This window comes from Microcaecilia unicolor, unplaced genomic scaffold, assembly GCF_901765095.1.
Source record: "Microcaecilia unicolor unplaced genomic scaffold, aMicUni1.1, whole genome shotgun sequence".
In the NCBI taxonomy this organism is placed as follows: Eukaryota; Metazoa; Chordata; class Amphibia; order Gymnophiona; family Siphonopidae; genus Microcaecilia; species Microcaecilia unicolor.
Window position 1 is genome coordinate 42935 of NW_021963053.1, and position 17608 is coordinate 60542.

Genomic DNA, 17608 nt, shown 5'->3' on the forward strand with positions numbered 1-17608 from the left:
TCTGTACAGAAATAGTTATAAATGATCTGGAAATCAGAATGACAAAATGACAAGTGAGGTGATTAAATTTGCAGATAACACAAAACTATTCAAACTTGTCAAAACACATGTGGACTGTGAAAAATTGCAGGAAGACCACAGAAATTAAAAAAAGAGAGCATCCAAATGGCAGGTGAAATTTAATGTGGACAAATGCAAAGTGATGTACATTGGGAAGAATAATTCAACACAAGAGAAAAACGAGTGGAAATACAATTTCAAGAGATCAAACCAGGAAAAGAGGTGAAATGCTCCGAAAAACTTTATTGAGGACCCAACACGGTCCGTGTTTCGGTTTTTAAAAAAACCTTCATCAGGGGTCTAAAAGATAACAATCAAACATATATATGGTTAAATAACATGAAAGCAAATACATTACGACAATTATAGAAATCTAAAAACACACCATATATACCAAACACGTAATAATTAAAAAATTTTTATAATCAAAAATCTGAAATGTCAACTGAATCGATGCACATATTGTTATTATATCATCAGATGACCATCATAAGAAGCAAAAGGTAAACCGATTATATAAATTTGAATTGATATATATAATAAAACTTGTTTCTACAAATGTTATGTATTAAAATAATAATATTAAACATAAATATGAAAAAGAATTTGTATGAAAATAATTTTGTATAATATATGACAAAACGGATGTCTATAATTAGAAGAACAGAAGTCTACATATAAATGTCATGAATTTAATAGAAAACACTAATATCATTTATTTAAGAAAAGATAATAATACATTAAATGAGAATTAAATAAATAACATATAAAATGAGGTTTATAGCAGATATTTTCTCAATACATGTATATTAGATGAAAAGAAATCAATTGAACATACCAATCAGTAGTAGCACGGGAAATATACTGACAGACAAAGGGAGCTTGTAAAAATGTAGTCTCTATAAGAATTGTGAATAATCAGAAAATATTAAGTATGGCGAACAGTAAAAATCAAAATCATAATAATGAGTTGTATTAAAACGTTTAAAGACCAGTATAATAAAAAGTTATTTTTGTAAAATTGTTTGATAACTGACATATCTATATGAATATCCGTATCATGATAACAAAATAAATTGTTAAAAAATAATAAATCATATTAAATAAAAATGTAAATAACATATAGATCCACCATCATTAAATACCTGAAGTAAAAAGTTAAAGATTGGAACATATATTTCCAAAATGTCCGTACTTATTCAAAAATAGCCGTGGAACACCTAACCTTCAGGAAGTAAGAGACAAGAAGGTATACACTTGCACTTCACATAAAAGATCGAAAAAAAGAGAGGGCTGTGTATATCAAATTGTAATATATCTTAAATTACAAAGTATGCTAACGCATGGGGTATGTGTGTATATGTACATCCCTGAACGATAAAAGCGCCAGAAGTGTTAGTCAAAAAAGGAAACAGCTAAGAAAAGTATATTTGTACCCATCGTGTTATATCAATCAATCATAGTGAATATCTAAATGCACTCATTTGCTAATATATAGGATATAAATAAATATGTGTATGTGTATGTACCATACGTATAGGGACGCCCAAAGTCCTATCAAAAATAACATATCGGTAATGAAGCTGTAATATAGTCAAAATAGTAACCAGCTGCATATACATCAGTAGTTTTTTATCGAGTAAAATAGAACGGTATCTTACCTTGAATGAGTAAAAGAGTGTAACTCTGTATCAACGGGTTTAGTTTAAAATAATAATAGAAAAAAGCGCCAAAGAATAATTTAAATAACGATATGATGAAACGTGGGACCCGTCGATAGGATATCTCAAATTTCAAAATAAAGATTGTCACATATATTAGCCAATAGAAAGAAAATGACAGTTACGCTGGATAATTACTATGGAGATAAGTGAATCAAACGAATAAGAGTGTAAAGTGATAGGTATATCACATAATTATTTCATTAAATGAAAGACGATTTTTGAAAATAAAATTAAAACTTAATTAATGGATTTAGAAAATAACTGTGAAGAACTCAATAGACTAATAAATTGATAAATTTATATTCGAAAAAAGTGATCAAAGGGGTAATAACCAAATATTTAATCCAATGATGTTTTAAACAATGATCATATGTTGATGCCGAATTTTGAACAATATATTAACTAATAGAATGCAAAATGAAAATTATATAGAGGAATGATAGTAAGGACTGAAAAAAATTTTTGTGAATAATATATAGTGATTGTATGATCAAGTCCCTAACGGTAGAAGCGCCAGAGATGTTAGCCAGAAAAAGAACAACCAAGAAAAATATACTTGTGTTCATCGTCTTATTTAGTTTGGTGGAATGATAAAAACTAGACGTCTAAAAACACTCTTTGCTAATATATAGGATATGTATATGTGTATGTACCGTACGTTTAGGGACGCACAAAGTACTGTCAAAAAGAACATATCGATAGTAAAGCTGTTATATAGTCAAAATGAAAACCAGCTATATATACATCAGTATTTTTTATTATCGGATAAGCATAATAAGCTAAATAAAGTCAAAGAAAAGAGCGATACCTTACCTTGGCTGAGAAAAACAGTGTAGCCTCGTATCAACGGGTTTGGTTTCAAAATAATGATAGAAAGGGCGCCAAAACGAAATTTTATTTAAATAACGCTGTGATGTAACGTGGGAACTGTTGATAGGGTATCTCAATTTTCAAAATGAAGATTAGCACATGTATTAGCCAATAGAAAGAAAATGACAGTTACATAATACAATTACTATGGAGATGAGTGAATGAAACGAGTAAAAATGTAGAGTGATTAGTATACCACATAATTTTTAAGAATAGAAACTTAATTAATTAATTGAGAAAAGAAAAGGACTTTGAAGAACTCAATAGACTAATAAATTGATAAAATGATTTAAAGAGATAATGTCCAAATATTTAATCGAGTGATGTTCTAAACAATTTGGCATGTGTTATTGCCGAATTGTGAACGCTATATTAACTAATAGAGTATAAGCCAAAAAAAACAAACAAGATGCTAGGAATTATTAGGAAAGGGATGGTAAATAAGACCAAGAATATTATACTGCAACTTACTCCTCACCGGCCTCCCACTTAGCCATCTATCCCCCCTTCAATCTGTTCAGAACTCTGCTGCACGTCTCATATTCCGCCAGAACCGATATACTCATATCACCCCTCTCCTCAGGTCACTTCACTGGCTTCCGATCAGATACCACATTCAATTCAAGCTTCTCCTTCTTACCTACAAATGCATTCAGTCTGCTGCCCCTCACTATCTTTCTACCCTCATCTCCCCTTACGTTCCCGCCCGTAACCTCCGTTCACAGGATAAATCCCTCCTCTCTGTACCCTTCTCCACCACCGCCAACTCCAGGCTCCGCTCATTCTGCCTCGCCTCACCCTATGCTTGGAACAACCTTCCTGAGCCCTTACGCCAAGCCCCCTCCCTGCCCGTCTTCAAGTCTTTGCTTAAAGCCCACCTCTTCAATGCTGCGTTCGGCACCTAACCCTTACCGTTCAGTGAATCCAGACTGCCCCAATTTGACTGCCCCTATCGGACCGACTGTTCACTTGTCTATTAGATTGTAAGCTCTTTGAGCAGGGACTCTCTCTCTTTTTTAAATTGTACAGCGCTGCGTAACCCTAGCAGCGCTCTAGAAATGTTAAGTAGTAGTAGTAGTAGTATAATGCCTCTGTATCATTCCATGGTGCAACCTCAGCTTGAGTACTGCATGCAATTATGTTCACCGTATCTCAAAAAAGATATAGCAGAATTAGAAAAGGTTCAAGAAGAGCAACCAAAATTATGGCTCTTCAGCATGGAAAAGAGACAGCTGAGGAGGGATATGATTAAGGTCTAGACAATCCTGAGTGGTGTAGAACAGTTAAAAATGAATCGATTTTTCACTCTTTCAAAAAGTATGAAGACCAAGGGACACTCAATGAAATTACATGGAAATATTTTATCACTCAGCGTATAGTTATGCTCTGGAACTCGTTGCCGGAGGATGTGATAACAGCAGCTAGCGTATCTGTGTTTAAAAAAAGGTTTGGACAAGTTCCTGGAGGGTTTCTGCCAGGCTGGACAAGTTCCTGGAGGGTTTCTGCCAGGTACTTGTGACCTGAATTGGCCACTGTTGGAAACAGGATACTGGGCTAGATGGATCATTGGTCTGACCAGTATGGCTATTCTTATGTTTCTATGATTCTGCAGCCGATCTATGAAAGCCTTTAGAGAATTCCAAATGGCCCTTAGCTCAAGGAGGTTGATATGGAAATCTATCTCCCGAGAAGACCAAGTTCCCTGGGTATGAAGCTCACCTACATGAGCTCCCCTTCCCAGGTTGGATGCATCCGTTGTGAACACCTTTTGAGGAGGCAGAATTGGGAATGTTAGTCCCAAAGTCAAATCTGTCCGAATTGTCCACCAGAAAAGAGCATGCGTCAGCTCTGGAGGAATGTAGATTACATCCACTAGGTTCCCAGCTGCTTGAGACCACTTGGAAGTTAGGGTCCACTGGGCTTCTCTCAAGTGGAGATGTGCCAATGGAGTGACATTTATTTATTTGGATTTATTTACCGCCTTTTTGAAGGAATTCACTCAAGGCGGTGTACAGTAAGAATAGATCAAACATGAGCAATAGGCAATTACAGCAGTAAAAATATTCGAAAACAATACAAAGTATGGCATGGTATACTAGCAATGTCAATACAATATGTAATAGAACATTATAATTGGTAGTGAAGGGTAAGGCAAAGTTGTAACACATAGATGGGTAAGAAAGTAGGAAGAATTAGAAAGTAAGGTGACTGATTTGAAGAAAGTTGCACATGGAGGAGTGAATAAACGTGTCTCGCTGCAGTATGTGCAGCCCAAGTCACTCCTTGTGTGTGTGAGTGTGAGTGAGACATGCACTGCTGAGGCCATGTGGCCTATCAATCTCAACATCTGCTGAGCTGTGACCTGACTGCTGCTTCGGACTTGCGAGGCGAGTTTTGATACAGTCTCTGCTCTCGCTTGTGGAAAAAAAGCCCAAGCCTGTAATTTATCAAGCAGGGCTCCTATGTATGTACTCCAATCACTGGACCAGGAGAAGGTGGGACTTGGGGTAGTTTATGATGAACCATAGTAGCTCCAACACCTGAACAGTTAGGCGCATTGACTCTGATGCCCCCTCCTGTGATGTGCTCTTAACCAATCAATCGTCTAGATAGGGAAACACAAAAACTCCCAGTCTGCACAAATATGCCGCTTCTACCGCTAGACACTTAGTTAATACCCTGGGTGCTGACGCAACATCAAATGGCAGAATACGGTACTGGTAGTGCTGTTTTCCTATGCAGAATCTGAGATACTTCCTGTGACTAGGAAGTACTGAAATGTAAGTAAAGGCATCTTTAAGTCCAGAGAGCACAACCAATCATTTTCCTGAATCAGGGTGCCCAGGGAAATCCTGAACTTTTCTTTGACCAGAAATTTGTTCAGGGCCCTTAGGTCTAAGATGGGACAACACCCCCCCCCCTCCCCACCCCATATTTTTGGGCACGAAGAAGTACCTAGAATAGAATCCCTTCCCTTCTTTCCATGGTGGAACAGGTTTGACTGTATTGGCCAGTAGAAGGACAGAGATTTCCTGTACAAGTATGTGCTCGTGTGAGAACTGATGGATGATGCACTTGGTGGGCAATTTGATGGTCTTTGATGCCAATGCAGGGTGTAACCATGACGGACTATTTGAAGAACCTACCAATCGGAGGTTAGAAGGGGCCACCTGTGATTATAAAAATTCAGCTTCCTCCCTACCAGTAAGCCATCCGGGACAATTACTTATAGTATAGCTATACGCTCCTGCAGCCAGTCAAAAGCACATCCCTTGCTTCGACTAGGGAATTGGCTGGGGCCTCTGAAGGCAGGAACGACGAGGGCAAGAACACTGGGTCTGGAGCTGCTACGCAGAGTGAGAAGGCGGCAGAAACCTATGTCTTTGAGAGTTGTAGGTCCGTCACCTAGGCCCACTCAAACATCTCCTAGGAGGAGGGTGCAGCTGGCAGGGACAAGGACAGGGTTTGGATGGTATTGGTATGTTTCTTGATGAAGTCTGCAACCTCTTCTGCCTTATCTCCAAACAGATTGCTATTCTGTTAAGGAATGTCTGCCAATCTCTCCTGAGCTGCTACTACTACTACTACTACTATTTAGCATTTCTATAGCGCTACAAGGCATACGCAGCGCTGCACAAACATAGAAGAAAGACAGTCCCTGCTCAAAGAGCTTACAATCTAATAGACAAAAAATAAAGTAATCAAATCAATTAATGTGTACAGGAAGGAGGCGAGGAGAGGAGGGTAGGTGGAGGCGAGTGGTTACAAGTGGTTACGAGTCAAAAGCAATGTTAAAGAGGTGGGCTTTCAGTCTAGATTTAAAGGTGGCCGAGGATGGGGCAAGACGTAGGGGCTCAGGAAGTTTATTCCAGGCGTAGGGTGCAGCGAGACAGAAGGCGCGAAGTCTGGAGTTGGCAGTAGTGGAGAAGGGAACAGGTAAGAAGGATATGCTGTGGTTCCAGGTCAGAGAGATGCAGCCATGAGAGTCTGTGCATCCTCACACCCATGGCGGAGAGTCTGGACGCTATATCAAAAGAGTTGTATGTGCCCCTGGCCAAATATTTTCTATATTCCAGCTGCTTGCTGGCCTATTGGTGAAGCTCTGCAGCCTGCTGCTGTGGGAGAGAATCCACAAGACAATTTACTGCAGACCAAAGTCTGCAAAGTAAAGGTTCATGTTTTGCTGGTAGAATTGGATGTAAGCAATGAGCATCAAGGCCTGAAAAGCCTTCCTCCCAAACGAGCTACTGTCCAAGCCTCTCTCCTTTGAGCACCAAGGCACAAGTCCTGGAAACAGACAGTGGTGTGGCAGTTGAGCCCTCTAGAATCCTGGAGCCTTCTGGATACGATCTGCATGAGAGGGGAGATTCCCTGTTCTTCATCAGTGCATTTATTTTATTTTATTTATTGCATTTGTACCCCACATTATCCCACCTTTTTGCAGGCTCAATGTGGCTTACAGGGTGTTAATTTGGTATGATCATTACATAGTATTATATACAGTCGGTAATAAATTGGAAATGAGAGGAATTAATTAGAAGGTAATGGGTAAGGTCGTGTCGAAGTGTTTTAGAGCGTTTGGGTGATGTACTGAGTATCTTAAAGGATAGGGTGTAAGGTACCATGACCCCTTCCTTAGGAGGAGACTCTTAGTCCAGGACAATTAACATTTCTGCCCTGGGCCCCTCCTCTAGTCTCCAACTTAAATGGGATGGCAGAAGTTAATTCCTTGACAAACCCGGTGAAAGAGACCCTCAGGTGGAAATATACATCTCTCTTGAGGTGGGAAGGGGATCAAAATTATTCCCATGACTTCTTCTCTGAGAAGTAATTTGGATCCTCCTCTGGGTCCCATGAACGGTCTCATTCAGACTCCTCATTGTACTCAGACAGGGTTGATTGAGTCTGTGCCTGTCTCAGCTCAGTGGAACCATGTCCATGCTCCATAGAGCACAGAGGTACAGCCCTACTTTCAGACTCCAGGGAAGCTTCTTCCTCGGACATCAAAAGGAGTACTGTATGTGTCGATGTCGAGTTTTGACACCCTTCGAGGTGCTGGTGTCGAGAATCTCTGAACAGGCATGCATGGAACCTCAGGAAATATCTGGGGCTGATCCACAGCTGGCACAATTGTCATCAATGCCTGAACGGTTTGAAGTTGCAGCATCTGCGCCACCTCCTCCCTGAGCATGGCTTGGAACTGCTATCAAAGGAAGGCATCATTAAAGGCGGGGGGGGGGGGCTAGGAGAGAAGCAGCCTGAGGCGTTTATGCCAAACTGGTAACGGGGACCTAGCTGTCTGGAGACTTGCAACCTGCACCTCTTCCAAAGAGGGGAATGCTCCTCCAGGTGCCAGTGCTTCTCGGGTACCAGCGATGCAGATGCCTCGGTGTCCCCAGCACCATGCATTGATGAGGACCGATGCTTATGCTTCTTGGGCTCCCCCCAATGATCTGCATCACAGTCCTTCGGTGCTGACGAAGATGACATTGAATCCGTACGTGCCCTCGGTGTTGGGTCAGATGCTGACTGGTCCTGGGGCCTACTCTCAGCGCCTGATGTTGAGAGAGGTGGAGACCTTCTCAATGCCAGTGCACTCCCAGTGGATGTTAGTTTTGGTAGCCATCGAGGTTGATGCTTCCACTGCTGATGACATACTGGCCTTCGAGGAGCCACAAAATCTCTCCTGTTGGACCTGCCATGTTCTCTGTGTCCTCAACTGCATTTTTAAACAGAAAGAACAAGAGTTAGGTTCATGGTCAAGCCCAAAGCACCCAATGCACAAAGAGTGCGGGTCTATTACAGAAATCACCCGATTACATTGGGCACACATTTTGAAGCCACTGGGGTCTTCTGCAACATCGAGAAAACTTGAGGCCAAATTAAACTCCTCAATTGTGAAACGAAAAAGGGGCAGCGTTGAAATTGAAGTTGGTGCTGCCACCTAAATGGGCCTAGAAACTCATGAAAAAGAAAGGAAATGTAAAGAGCCAAAAAGACTACTAAAATTAAAGGGAAATAAAATATAATAATTAAAAATAATTCAAATAAGGAGTACCTGCACGGGAAGGCCCTGTGAAAAAGAGAAGAAGAAAAAAAGCGAATGCTACATACCTGTAGAAGGTATTCTCCGAGGACAGCAGGCTGATTGTTCTCACTGATGGGTGACGTCCACGGCAGCCCCTCCAATCGGAAACTTCACTAGCAAAGTCCTTTGCTAGCCCTCGCGCGCCCGCGCGCACCGCGCATGCGCGGCCGTCTTCCCGCCCGAAACCGGCTCGAGCCGGCCAGTCCAGTATGTAGCAAGACAATACACTTCAAGGGAAGACACAACTCCAAAGGGGAGGCGGGCGGGTTTGTGAGAACAATCAGCCTGCTGTCCTCGGAGAATACCTTCTACAGGTATGTAGCATTCGCTTTCTCCGAGGACAAGCAGGCTGCTTGTTCTCACTGATGGGGTATCCCTAGCCCCCAGGCTCACTCAAAACAACAACATTGGTCAATTGGGCCTCGCAACGGCGAGGACATAACTGAGATTGACCTAAAAAATTTACCAACTAACTGAGAGTGTAGCCTGGAACAGAACAAACAGGGCCCTCGGGGGGTGGAGTTGGATCCTAAAGCCCAAACAGGTTCTGAAGAACTGACTGCCCGAACCGACTGTCACGTCGGGTATCCTGCTGCAGGCAGTAATGAGATGTGAATGTGTGGACAGATGACCACGTCGCAGCTTTGCAAATTTCCTCCATGGTGGCTGACTTCAAGTGGGCTACCGACGCTGCCATGGCTCTAACATTATGAGCCGTGACATGACCCTCAAGAGCCAGCCCAGCCTGGGCGTAAGTGAAGGAAATGCAATCTGCTAGCCAATTGGATATGGTGCGTTTCCCTACAGCCACTCCCCTCTTGTTGGGATCAAAAGAAACAAACAATTGGGCGGACTGTCTGTGGGGCTGTGTCCGCTCCAGATAGAAGGCCAATGCTCTCTTGCAGTCCAATGTGTGCAGCTGACGTTCAGCAGGGCAGGAATGAGGACGGGGAAAGAATGTTGGCAAGACAATTGACTGGTTCAGATGGAACTCCGACACAACCTTTGGCAGAAACTTAGGGTGAGTGCGGAGGACTACTCTGTTGTGATGAAATTTGGTGTAAGGGGCCTGGGCTACCAGGGCCTGAAGCTCACTGACTCTACGAGCCGAGGTAACTGCCACCAAGAAAATGACCTTCCAGGTCAAGTACTTCGGATGGCAGGAATTCAGTGGCTCGAAAGGAGGTTTCATCAGCTGGGTGAGAACGACATTGAGATCCCATGACACTGTAGGAGGCTTGACAGGGGGCTTTGACAAAAGCAAACCTCTCATGAAGCGAACAACTAAAGGCTGTCCTGAGATCGGCTTACCTTCCACTTGGTAATGGTATGCACTGATTGCACTAAGGTGAACCCTTACGGAGTTGGTCTTCAGACCAGACTCAGACAAGTGGAGAAGGTATTCAAGCAGGGTCTGTGTAGGACAAGAGCGAGGATCTAGGGCCTTGCTGTCACACCAGACGGCAAACCTCCTCCAATGAAAGAAGTAACTTCTCTTAGTGGAGTCTTTCCTGGAAGCAAGCAAGATGCGGGAGACACCCTCTGGCAGACCCAAAGAGGCAAAGTCTACGCCCTCAACATCCAGGCCGTGAGAGCCAGGGACTGGAGGTTGGGATGCAGCAGAGCCCCTTCGTCCTGCGTGATGAGGGTCGGAAAACACTCCAATCTCCACGGTTCTTCGGAGGATAACTCCAGAAGAAGAGGGAACCAGATCTGACGCGGCCAAAAGGGAGCAATCAGAATCATGGTGCCTCGGTCTTGCTTGAGTTTCAACAAAGTCTTCCCCACCAGAGGAATGGGAGGATAAGCATACAGCAGACCTTCCCCCCAATCCAGGAGGAAGGCATCCGACGCCAGTCTGCCGTGGGCCTGAAGCCTGGAACAGAACTGAGGGACCTTGTGGTTCACTTGAGATGCGAAGAGATCCACCAGGGGGGTGCCCCACGCCTGGAAGATCTGTCGCACCACACGGGAATTGAGCGACCACTCGTGAGGTTGCATAATCCTGCTCAACCTGTCGGCCAGACTGTTGTTTACGCCTGCCAGATATGTGGCTTGGAGCACCATGCCTTGACGGCGAGCCCAGAGCCACATGCTGACGGCTTCCTGACACAGGGGGCGAGATCCGGTGCCCCCCTGCTTGTTGACATAGTACATGGCAACCTGATTGTCTGTCTGAATTTGGATAATTTGGTGGGACAGCCGATCTCTGAAAGCCTTCAGAGCGTTCCAGATCGCTCGCAACTCCAGAAGATTGATCTGTAGATCGCTTTCTTGGAGGGACCACCTTCCTTGGGTGTGAAGCCCATCGACATGAGCTCCCCATCCCAGGAGAGACGCATCCGTGGTCAGCACTTTTTGAGGCTGAGGAATTTGGAAGGGACGTCCCAGAGTCAAATTGGAGCAAATCGTCCACCAATACAGGGATTCGAGAAAACTCGTGGACAGGTGGATCACGTCCTCTAGACCCCCGGCGGCCTGATACCACTGGGAGGCTAGGGTCCATTGAGCAGATCTCATGTGAAGGCGGGCCATGGGAGTCACATGAACTGTGGAAGCCATGTGGCCCAGCAATCTCAACATCTGCCGAGCTGTGATCTGCTGGGACGCTCGCACCCGCGAGACGAGGGACAACAAGTTGTTGGCCCTCGCCTCTGGGAGATAGGCGCGAGCCGTCCGAGAATCCAGCAGGGCTCCGATGAATTCGAGTTTCTGCACTGGGAGAAGATGGGACTTTGGGTAATTTATCACAAACCCCAGTAGCTCCAGGAGGCGAATAGTCATCTGCATGGACTGCAGGGCTCCTGCCTCGGATGTGTTCTTCACCAGCCAATCGTCGAGATATGGGAACACGTGCACCCCCAGCCTGCGAAGCGCCGCTGCTACCACAGCTAGGCACTTTGTGAACACCCTGGGCGCAGAGGCGAGCCCAAAGGGTAGCACACAGTACTGGAAGTGGCGTGCGCCCAGCTGAAATCGCAGATACTGTCTGTGAGCTGGCAGTATCGGGATGTGTGTGTAGGCATCCTTCAAGTCCAGAGAGCATAGCCAATCGTTTTGCTGAATCATGGGGAGAAGGGTGCCCAGGGAAAGCATCCTGAACTTTTCTTTTACGAGATATTTGTTCAGGGCCCTTAGGTCTAGGATGGGACGCATCCCCCCTGTTTTCTTTTCCACAAGGAAGTACCTGGAATAGAACCCCAGCCCTTCTTGCCCGGATGGCACGGGCTCGACCGCATTGGCGCTGAGAAGGGCGGAGAGTTCCTCTGCAAGTACCTGCTTGTGCTGGAAGCTGTAGGACTGAGCTCCCGGTGGACAATTTGGAGGTTGAGAGGCCAAATTGAGGGTGTATCCTTGCCGGACTATTTGGAGAACCCACTGATCGGAGGTTATAAGAGGCCACCTTTGGTGAAAAGCTTTCAACCTCCCTCCGACAGGCAGGTCGCCCGGCACTGACACTTGGATGTCGGCTATGCTCTGCTGGAGCCAGTCAAAAGCTCGCCCCTTGCTTTTGCTGGGGAGCCGCGGGGCCTTGCTGATTCGCACGCTGCTGACGAGAGCGAGCGCGCTGGGGCTTAGCCTGGGCCGCAGGCTGTCGGGAAGGAGGATTGTACCTACGCTTGCCAGAAGTATAGGGAACAGTCTTCCTTCCCCCGAAAAATCGTCTACCTGTAGAGGTAGAAGCTGAAGGCTGCCGGCGGGCGAACTTGTCGAATGCGGTGTCCCGCTGGTGGAGAGACTCTACCACCTGCTCGACTTTTTCGCCAAAAATGTTATCCGCACGGCAAGGCAAGTCCGTAATCCGCTGCTGGATTCTATTCTCCAGGTCGGCGGCACGCAGCCATGAGAGCCTGCGCATCACCACACCTTGAGCAGCGGCCCTGGACGCAACATCAAAAGTGTCATAAACTCCTCTGGCCAGGAATTTTCTGCACGCCTTCAGCTGCCTGACCACCTCCTGAAAAGGCTTGGCTTGCTCAGGGGGAAGAGCATCAACCAAGCCCGCCAACTGCCGCACATTATTCCGCATGTGTATGCTCGTGTAGAGCTGGTAAGACTGGATCTTGGACACGAGCATAGAGGAATGGTAGGCCTTCCTCCCAAAGGAGTCTAAGGTTCTAGCGTCCTTGCCCGGGGGCGCCGAAGCATGTTCCCTAGAACTCTTAGCCTTCTTTAGGGCCAAATCCACAACTCCAGAGTCATGAGGCAACTGAGTGCGCATCAGCTCTGGGTCCCCATGGATCCGGTACTGGGACTCGATCTTCTTGGGAATGTGGGGATTAGTTAATGGCTTGGTCCAGTTCGCAAGCAATGTCTTCTTCAGGACATGGTGCAAGGGAACAGTGGACGCTTCCTTAGGTGGAGAAGGATAGTCCAGGAGCTCAAACATTTCAGCCCTGGGCTCGTCCTCCACAACCACCGGGAAGGGGATGGCCGTAGACATCTCCCGGACAAAGGAGGCAAAAGACAGACTCTCGGGAGGAGAAAGCTGTCTCTCAGGAGAGGGAGTGGGATCAGACGGAAGACCCTCAGACTCCTCGTCAGAGAAATATCTGGGATCTTCCTCTTCCTCCCACGAGGCCTCACCCTCGGTGTCAGACACAAGTTCACGGACCTGTGTCTGCAACCTCGCCCTGCTCGACTCCGTGGAACCCCGTCCACGATGGGGGCGTCGAGAGGTAGACTCCCTCGCCCGCATCGGCGAAGCTCCCTCCGCCGACGTAGTCGGGGAGCCTTCCTGGGAGGTGGCCGCGGTCGGTACCGCACGCGGTACCGACGTCGGGGACCTCAACCTGGGCGATGGGCCAGCCGGCGCCACGCTCGACGGTACCGGTGGCGCAAGCACCGCCGGTACCGGAGGAGTAGGGCGCAACAGCTCTCCCAGAATCTCTGGGAGAACGGCCCGGAGGCTCTCGTTTAGAGCGGCTGCAGAGAAAGGCTGAGAGGTCGATGCAGGCGTCGACGTCAGTACCTGTTCCGGGCGTGGAGGCTGTTCCGGGCTGTCCAGAGCGGAGCGCATCGACACCTCCTGAACAGAGGGTGAGCGGTCCTCTCGGTGCCGATGCCTGCTGGGTGCCGAATCCCTCGGCGACCCAGAGCTCTCGGTGCCGACACGGGGAGGAGACCGGTGTCGATGCTTCTTCGATTTCTTCCGAAGCATGTCACCGGAGCTCCCCGGCACCGACGAGGAGGACGTCGAATCCATCCGTCGCTTCCTCGGGGCCGAGACAGAAGAAGGTCGATCTCGGGGGGGCTGTACCGCAGGAGCCCTCAGGGTAGGCGGAGACCCACCCGAGGGCTCACCGCCACCAGCAGGGGAATGGACAGCCCTCACCTGCACTCCACCCGATGCACCACCGTCCGACGACATCAGCAGACGAGGTCCTGGTACCACCGACGTCGATGCAGCTATCCGATGTCTCGGCGCCGATGCAGAGGCCCGATGCCTCGATGCACTCGATGCAGGGGCGGCCGAGGAAGATGGTCTGGACGCTGACGACGTCGATGCACTCGAAGATCCCGGTGCCGATGCCGACGAAGAGCCCGAGAACAACACGTTCCACTGGGCTAGTCTCGCTACCTGAGTCCGCCTTTGAAGCAGGGAACACAGACTGCAGTTCTGAGGGCGGTGCTCGGCCCCCAGACACTGAAGACACGACGAGTGTCGATCAGTGAGCGAGATAACCCGGGCGCACTGGGTGCACTTCTTGAAGCCGCTGGAAGGCTTCGATGTCATGGGCGGAAAAATCACGCCGGCGAAATCAAAAGCCGAAATGGCGAAATTTGAAGCACCAAATTTAGAGGGAGAAAAAATCTCGACCGAGGCCGAAAAGAGGCCTACCCCGACGACGAAAGAAAACTTACCGGGGCAAAAAAGCTGGAAGTACGGGGAGGATTTACACGAAACCCGGCGGGGGGTTTCCGGAGCACTTCCCGACTAGGACAAAGCTTTCCCGAAGGAAAAAAAACACGTTCAAAACAAATTGGACGCGCGAGGTCGACTTTCCGGGGCTCGACACGGCGAAAACACGACCGTACCGAGTGCGGACAAAAGAAGACTGGCCGGCTCGAGCCGGTTTCGGGCGGGAAGACGGCCGCGCATGCGCGGTGCGCGCGGGCGCGCGAGGGCTAGCAAAGGACTTTGCTAGTGAAGTTTCCGATTGGAGGGGCTGCCGTGGACGTCACCCATCAGTGAGAACAAGCAGCCTGCTTGTCCTCGGAGAAAGAGAAGTACACACTGTGAGGAAAACAAGGAAGACGCGTCCTCGCTGCTCCGTGGAAAATTGAAGACTGAGGAACCCACGCTCATGTGTCAGGCAGGAAGGCACCAGCGCACATGCAATGGGATGCTGCTAGAAAGTTCTGAGTAAATCTCGCTAGTCAGCATCCGCACTGGGCTTCGTTGGATGACGTCACCCAGCTGTGAGAATGCAACGGGCTACTTGTCCTCGGATATTATTTCCTGGCTTTGTGTTCTTAGAAAACAGTAAAGCACAGCTACTCTGTCAGACACTGGGGTCTGTATGTCAGCATTCCATACAGTTTTTACATCTTTATATTAGTGGGTTGAACACCTGGTCATTTTATTTACGATCATACCTTGGAGACATCATCTTACCTCCTCACATAGGGGTGCTCAAGTGCTTCTTCTGCTGTTAGCCTCTTGTCAGGATTAAATACAAGGAGCTTCTTTACTAGGTCAAGGGCCTCTGGAGGGCAAGATGAAGGTAAAATGTCCTCAAAGATCAGCCTCTCCCTAATAAATGGTAAACATGAGAGTCAATAGTTCATTTTGCTTCAGAATGATAATGGATAGTCATTGTCTGTTGCTCACAAACCCATAAAGTAGAGAGTAGCTGTCACATTCTTGAAATGTGAAGAGAGGACCATTGCCTCACCCAACAAATCTAATCCAAGAAAAGACTGTCATTGCCACAGCCTTAACTCCCCAATCAAGAAGTACAAACAGAGAAGTGTAACTTTCACAATCCCATCCCCAAAACAGAGGGAAATTTAAAACACTATTTTTCACACATAAAACACTGATTTACACAAGTAAATGGGTTCTTATAAAATTAGGTCACATCTTACAATCCATGTACACTTGTATAGTAGGCATGCTCAGGTGGGGGGGGGGAGTGAAGCATAGACTGAGTTGCGATTTATTATTTACGCCTACTCTCAAGCAGGCATGTCTGCTATATACATACCTTCCTGACCTATTACCCTAGGTACCATCTTATGAATTCATCCCCAATTATGTACAGAATCCTTATCTCAAGCCTCACTCCACTAACAAAGAATGAACTATTACTCCCCATCTCACATAACAACTGTTACAATTAGTGAGAATCCACCAGTACCAAAAGGGAAGGAAGCAATAAAAATTATGAAGGAAGAGGAAAAACAAACAAACAAAAAAAAAAAACCTCTTCAAGGAATTAGATCAGCAGATGAGGAAAAACAAGTGACAAATGATAACAGTGATCACAATACCAGTTTTGAAACTGGCTTGGAAGGAAGTAAACTTAGGAAATCAAATACACTAGCGTTTAAACTTTAGAAAAGGTGATTACCATAAAATGAGAAAAACGATGAAAAAAAGACTAAAAGGAGCAGCTTGCAGGGTAAAAAACTTACATCAGGCGTGGATGCTGTTCAAAAACACCATCCTAGAGGTACAGGACAAATATATTCCACGTATTAGAAAAAGAGGAAAAAAGACCAAACGTCAGCCGGCATGGCTAAACAGTAAGGTAAAGGAAGCCATTAAAGCCAAAAAAACAATCCTTCAGAAAATGGAGAAGAGAATCGACTGAAAATAATAAGATAAAACATAAGGAATGCCGAGCAAAATGCAAAGCGGAGATAAGGAGGGCTAAAAAGGACTTTGAAAAAAAGTTAGCGTTAGAAGCGAAAATACATAGTAAAAATTTTTTTAGATACATTAAAAGCAGGAAGCCGGCTAAAGAATCGGTTGGGCCGCTGGACGAAAGTGGTGTTAAAGGGGCAATCAGGGAAGACAAAGCCATAGCGGAGACATTAAATGAATTCTTTGCTTCGGTCTTCACCGAGGAGGATTTGGGAGGGATACTGGTGCCGGAAAGGGTATCTGAAGCAGGCGAGTCGGAGAAACTAAATAAATTCACTGTAAACTTGGAGGATGTAATGGGTCAGTTCTGCAAACTGAAGAGTAGTAAATCACCAGGACCGGATGGTATTCATCCCAGAATATTAATAGAACTGAAGAATGAACTTGTAGAGCTACTGTTAGTAATATGCAATCTATTCCTAAAATCAGGTGTGGTACCAGAAGACTGGAGGGGAGCCAATGTTACGCCGATTTTTTAAAAGGGTTCCAGAGGAGATCCAGGAAATTATAGACCGGTGAGTCTGACATCGGTACCGGGCAAAATGGTAGAGGCTATTATTAAGAATAAAATTACAGGGCACATACAAAAACATGGGCTGATGAGACAAAGTCAGCACGGATTTAGTGAAGGGAAGTCTTGCCTCACCAATCTACTGCATTTTTTGAGGGGGTGAACAAACATGTGGACAATGGGTAGCCGGCGGATATTGTGTATCTCGATTTTCATAAGGCGTTTGACAAAGTGCCTCTTGAAAGACTCCAGAGGAAACTGGAGAGTCATGGGATCGGAGGTAGGGTATTACTATGGATTAAGAGCCGGTTGAAAGATAGGAAGCAGAGAGTAGGATTAAATGGTCAGTATTCTCAATGGAGAAGGGTAGTTAGTGGGGTCCCTCAGGGGTCTGTGCTGGGACCGCTGCTTTTTAACATATTTATAAATGACCTAGAGATGGGAGTAACTATTGAGGTAATTAAATTTGCAGATGACACAAA

At 46.2% G+C, this 17608-nt stretch overlaps 1 protein-coding gene and 1 long non-coding RNA gene across 2 annotated transcripts in view; both read right to left on the minus strand.

Annotated features, from left to right (window-relative positions):
• LOC115458845 (mitogen-activated protein kinase 15-like) overlaps positions 1-17608 on the minus strand; it is a gene marked incomplete at its 3' end in the record, with an annotated part of 180960 nt that overhangs the window by 27789 nt on the left and 135563 nt on the right. Inside the window, exon 10 of the mRNA XM_030188672.1 lies at positions 15362-15499. Within this exon, the coding sequence (XP_030044532.1) occupies positions 15362-15499 (138 nt within the window). The remainder of the gene's footprint in view (positions 1-15361; positions 15500-17608) is intronic.
• LOC115458846 lies at positions 337-2621 on the minus strand. Its single transcript, XR_003940157.1, has 3 exons — positions 2598-2621; positions 899-959; positions 337-360 (listed from the first exon to the last, which is right to left on the minus strand). It is a non-coding gene; the product is annotated as an uncharacterized LOC115458846 (long non-coding RNA).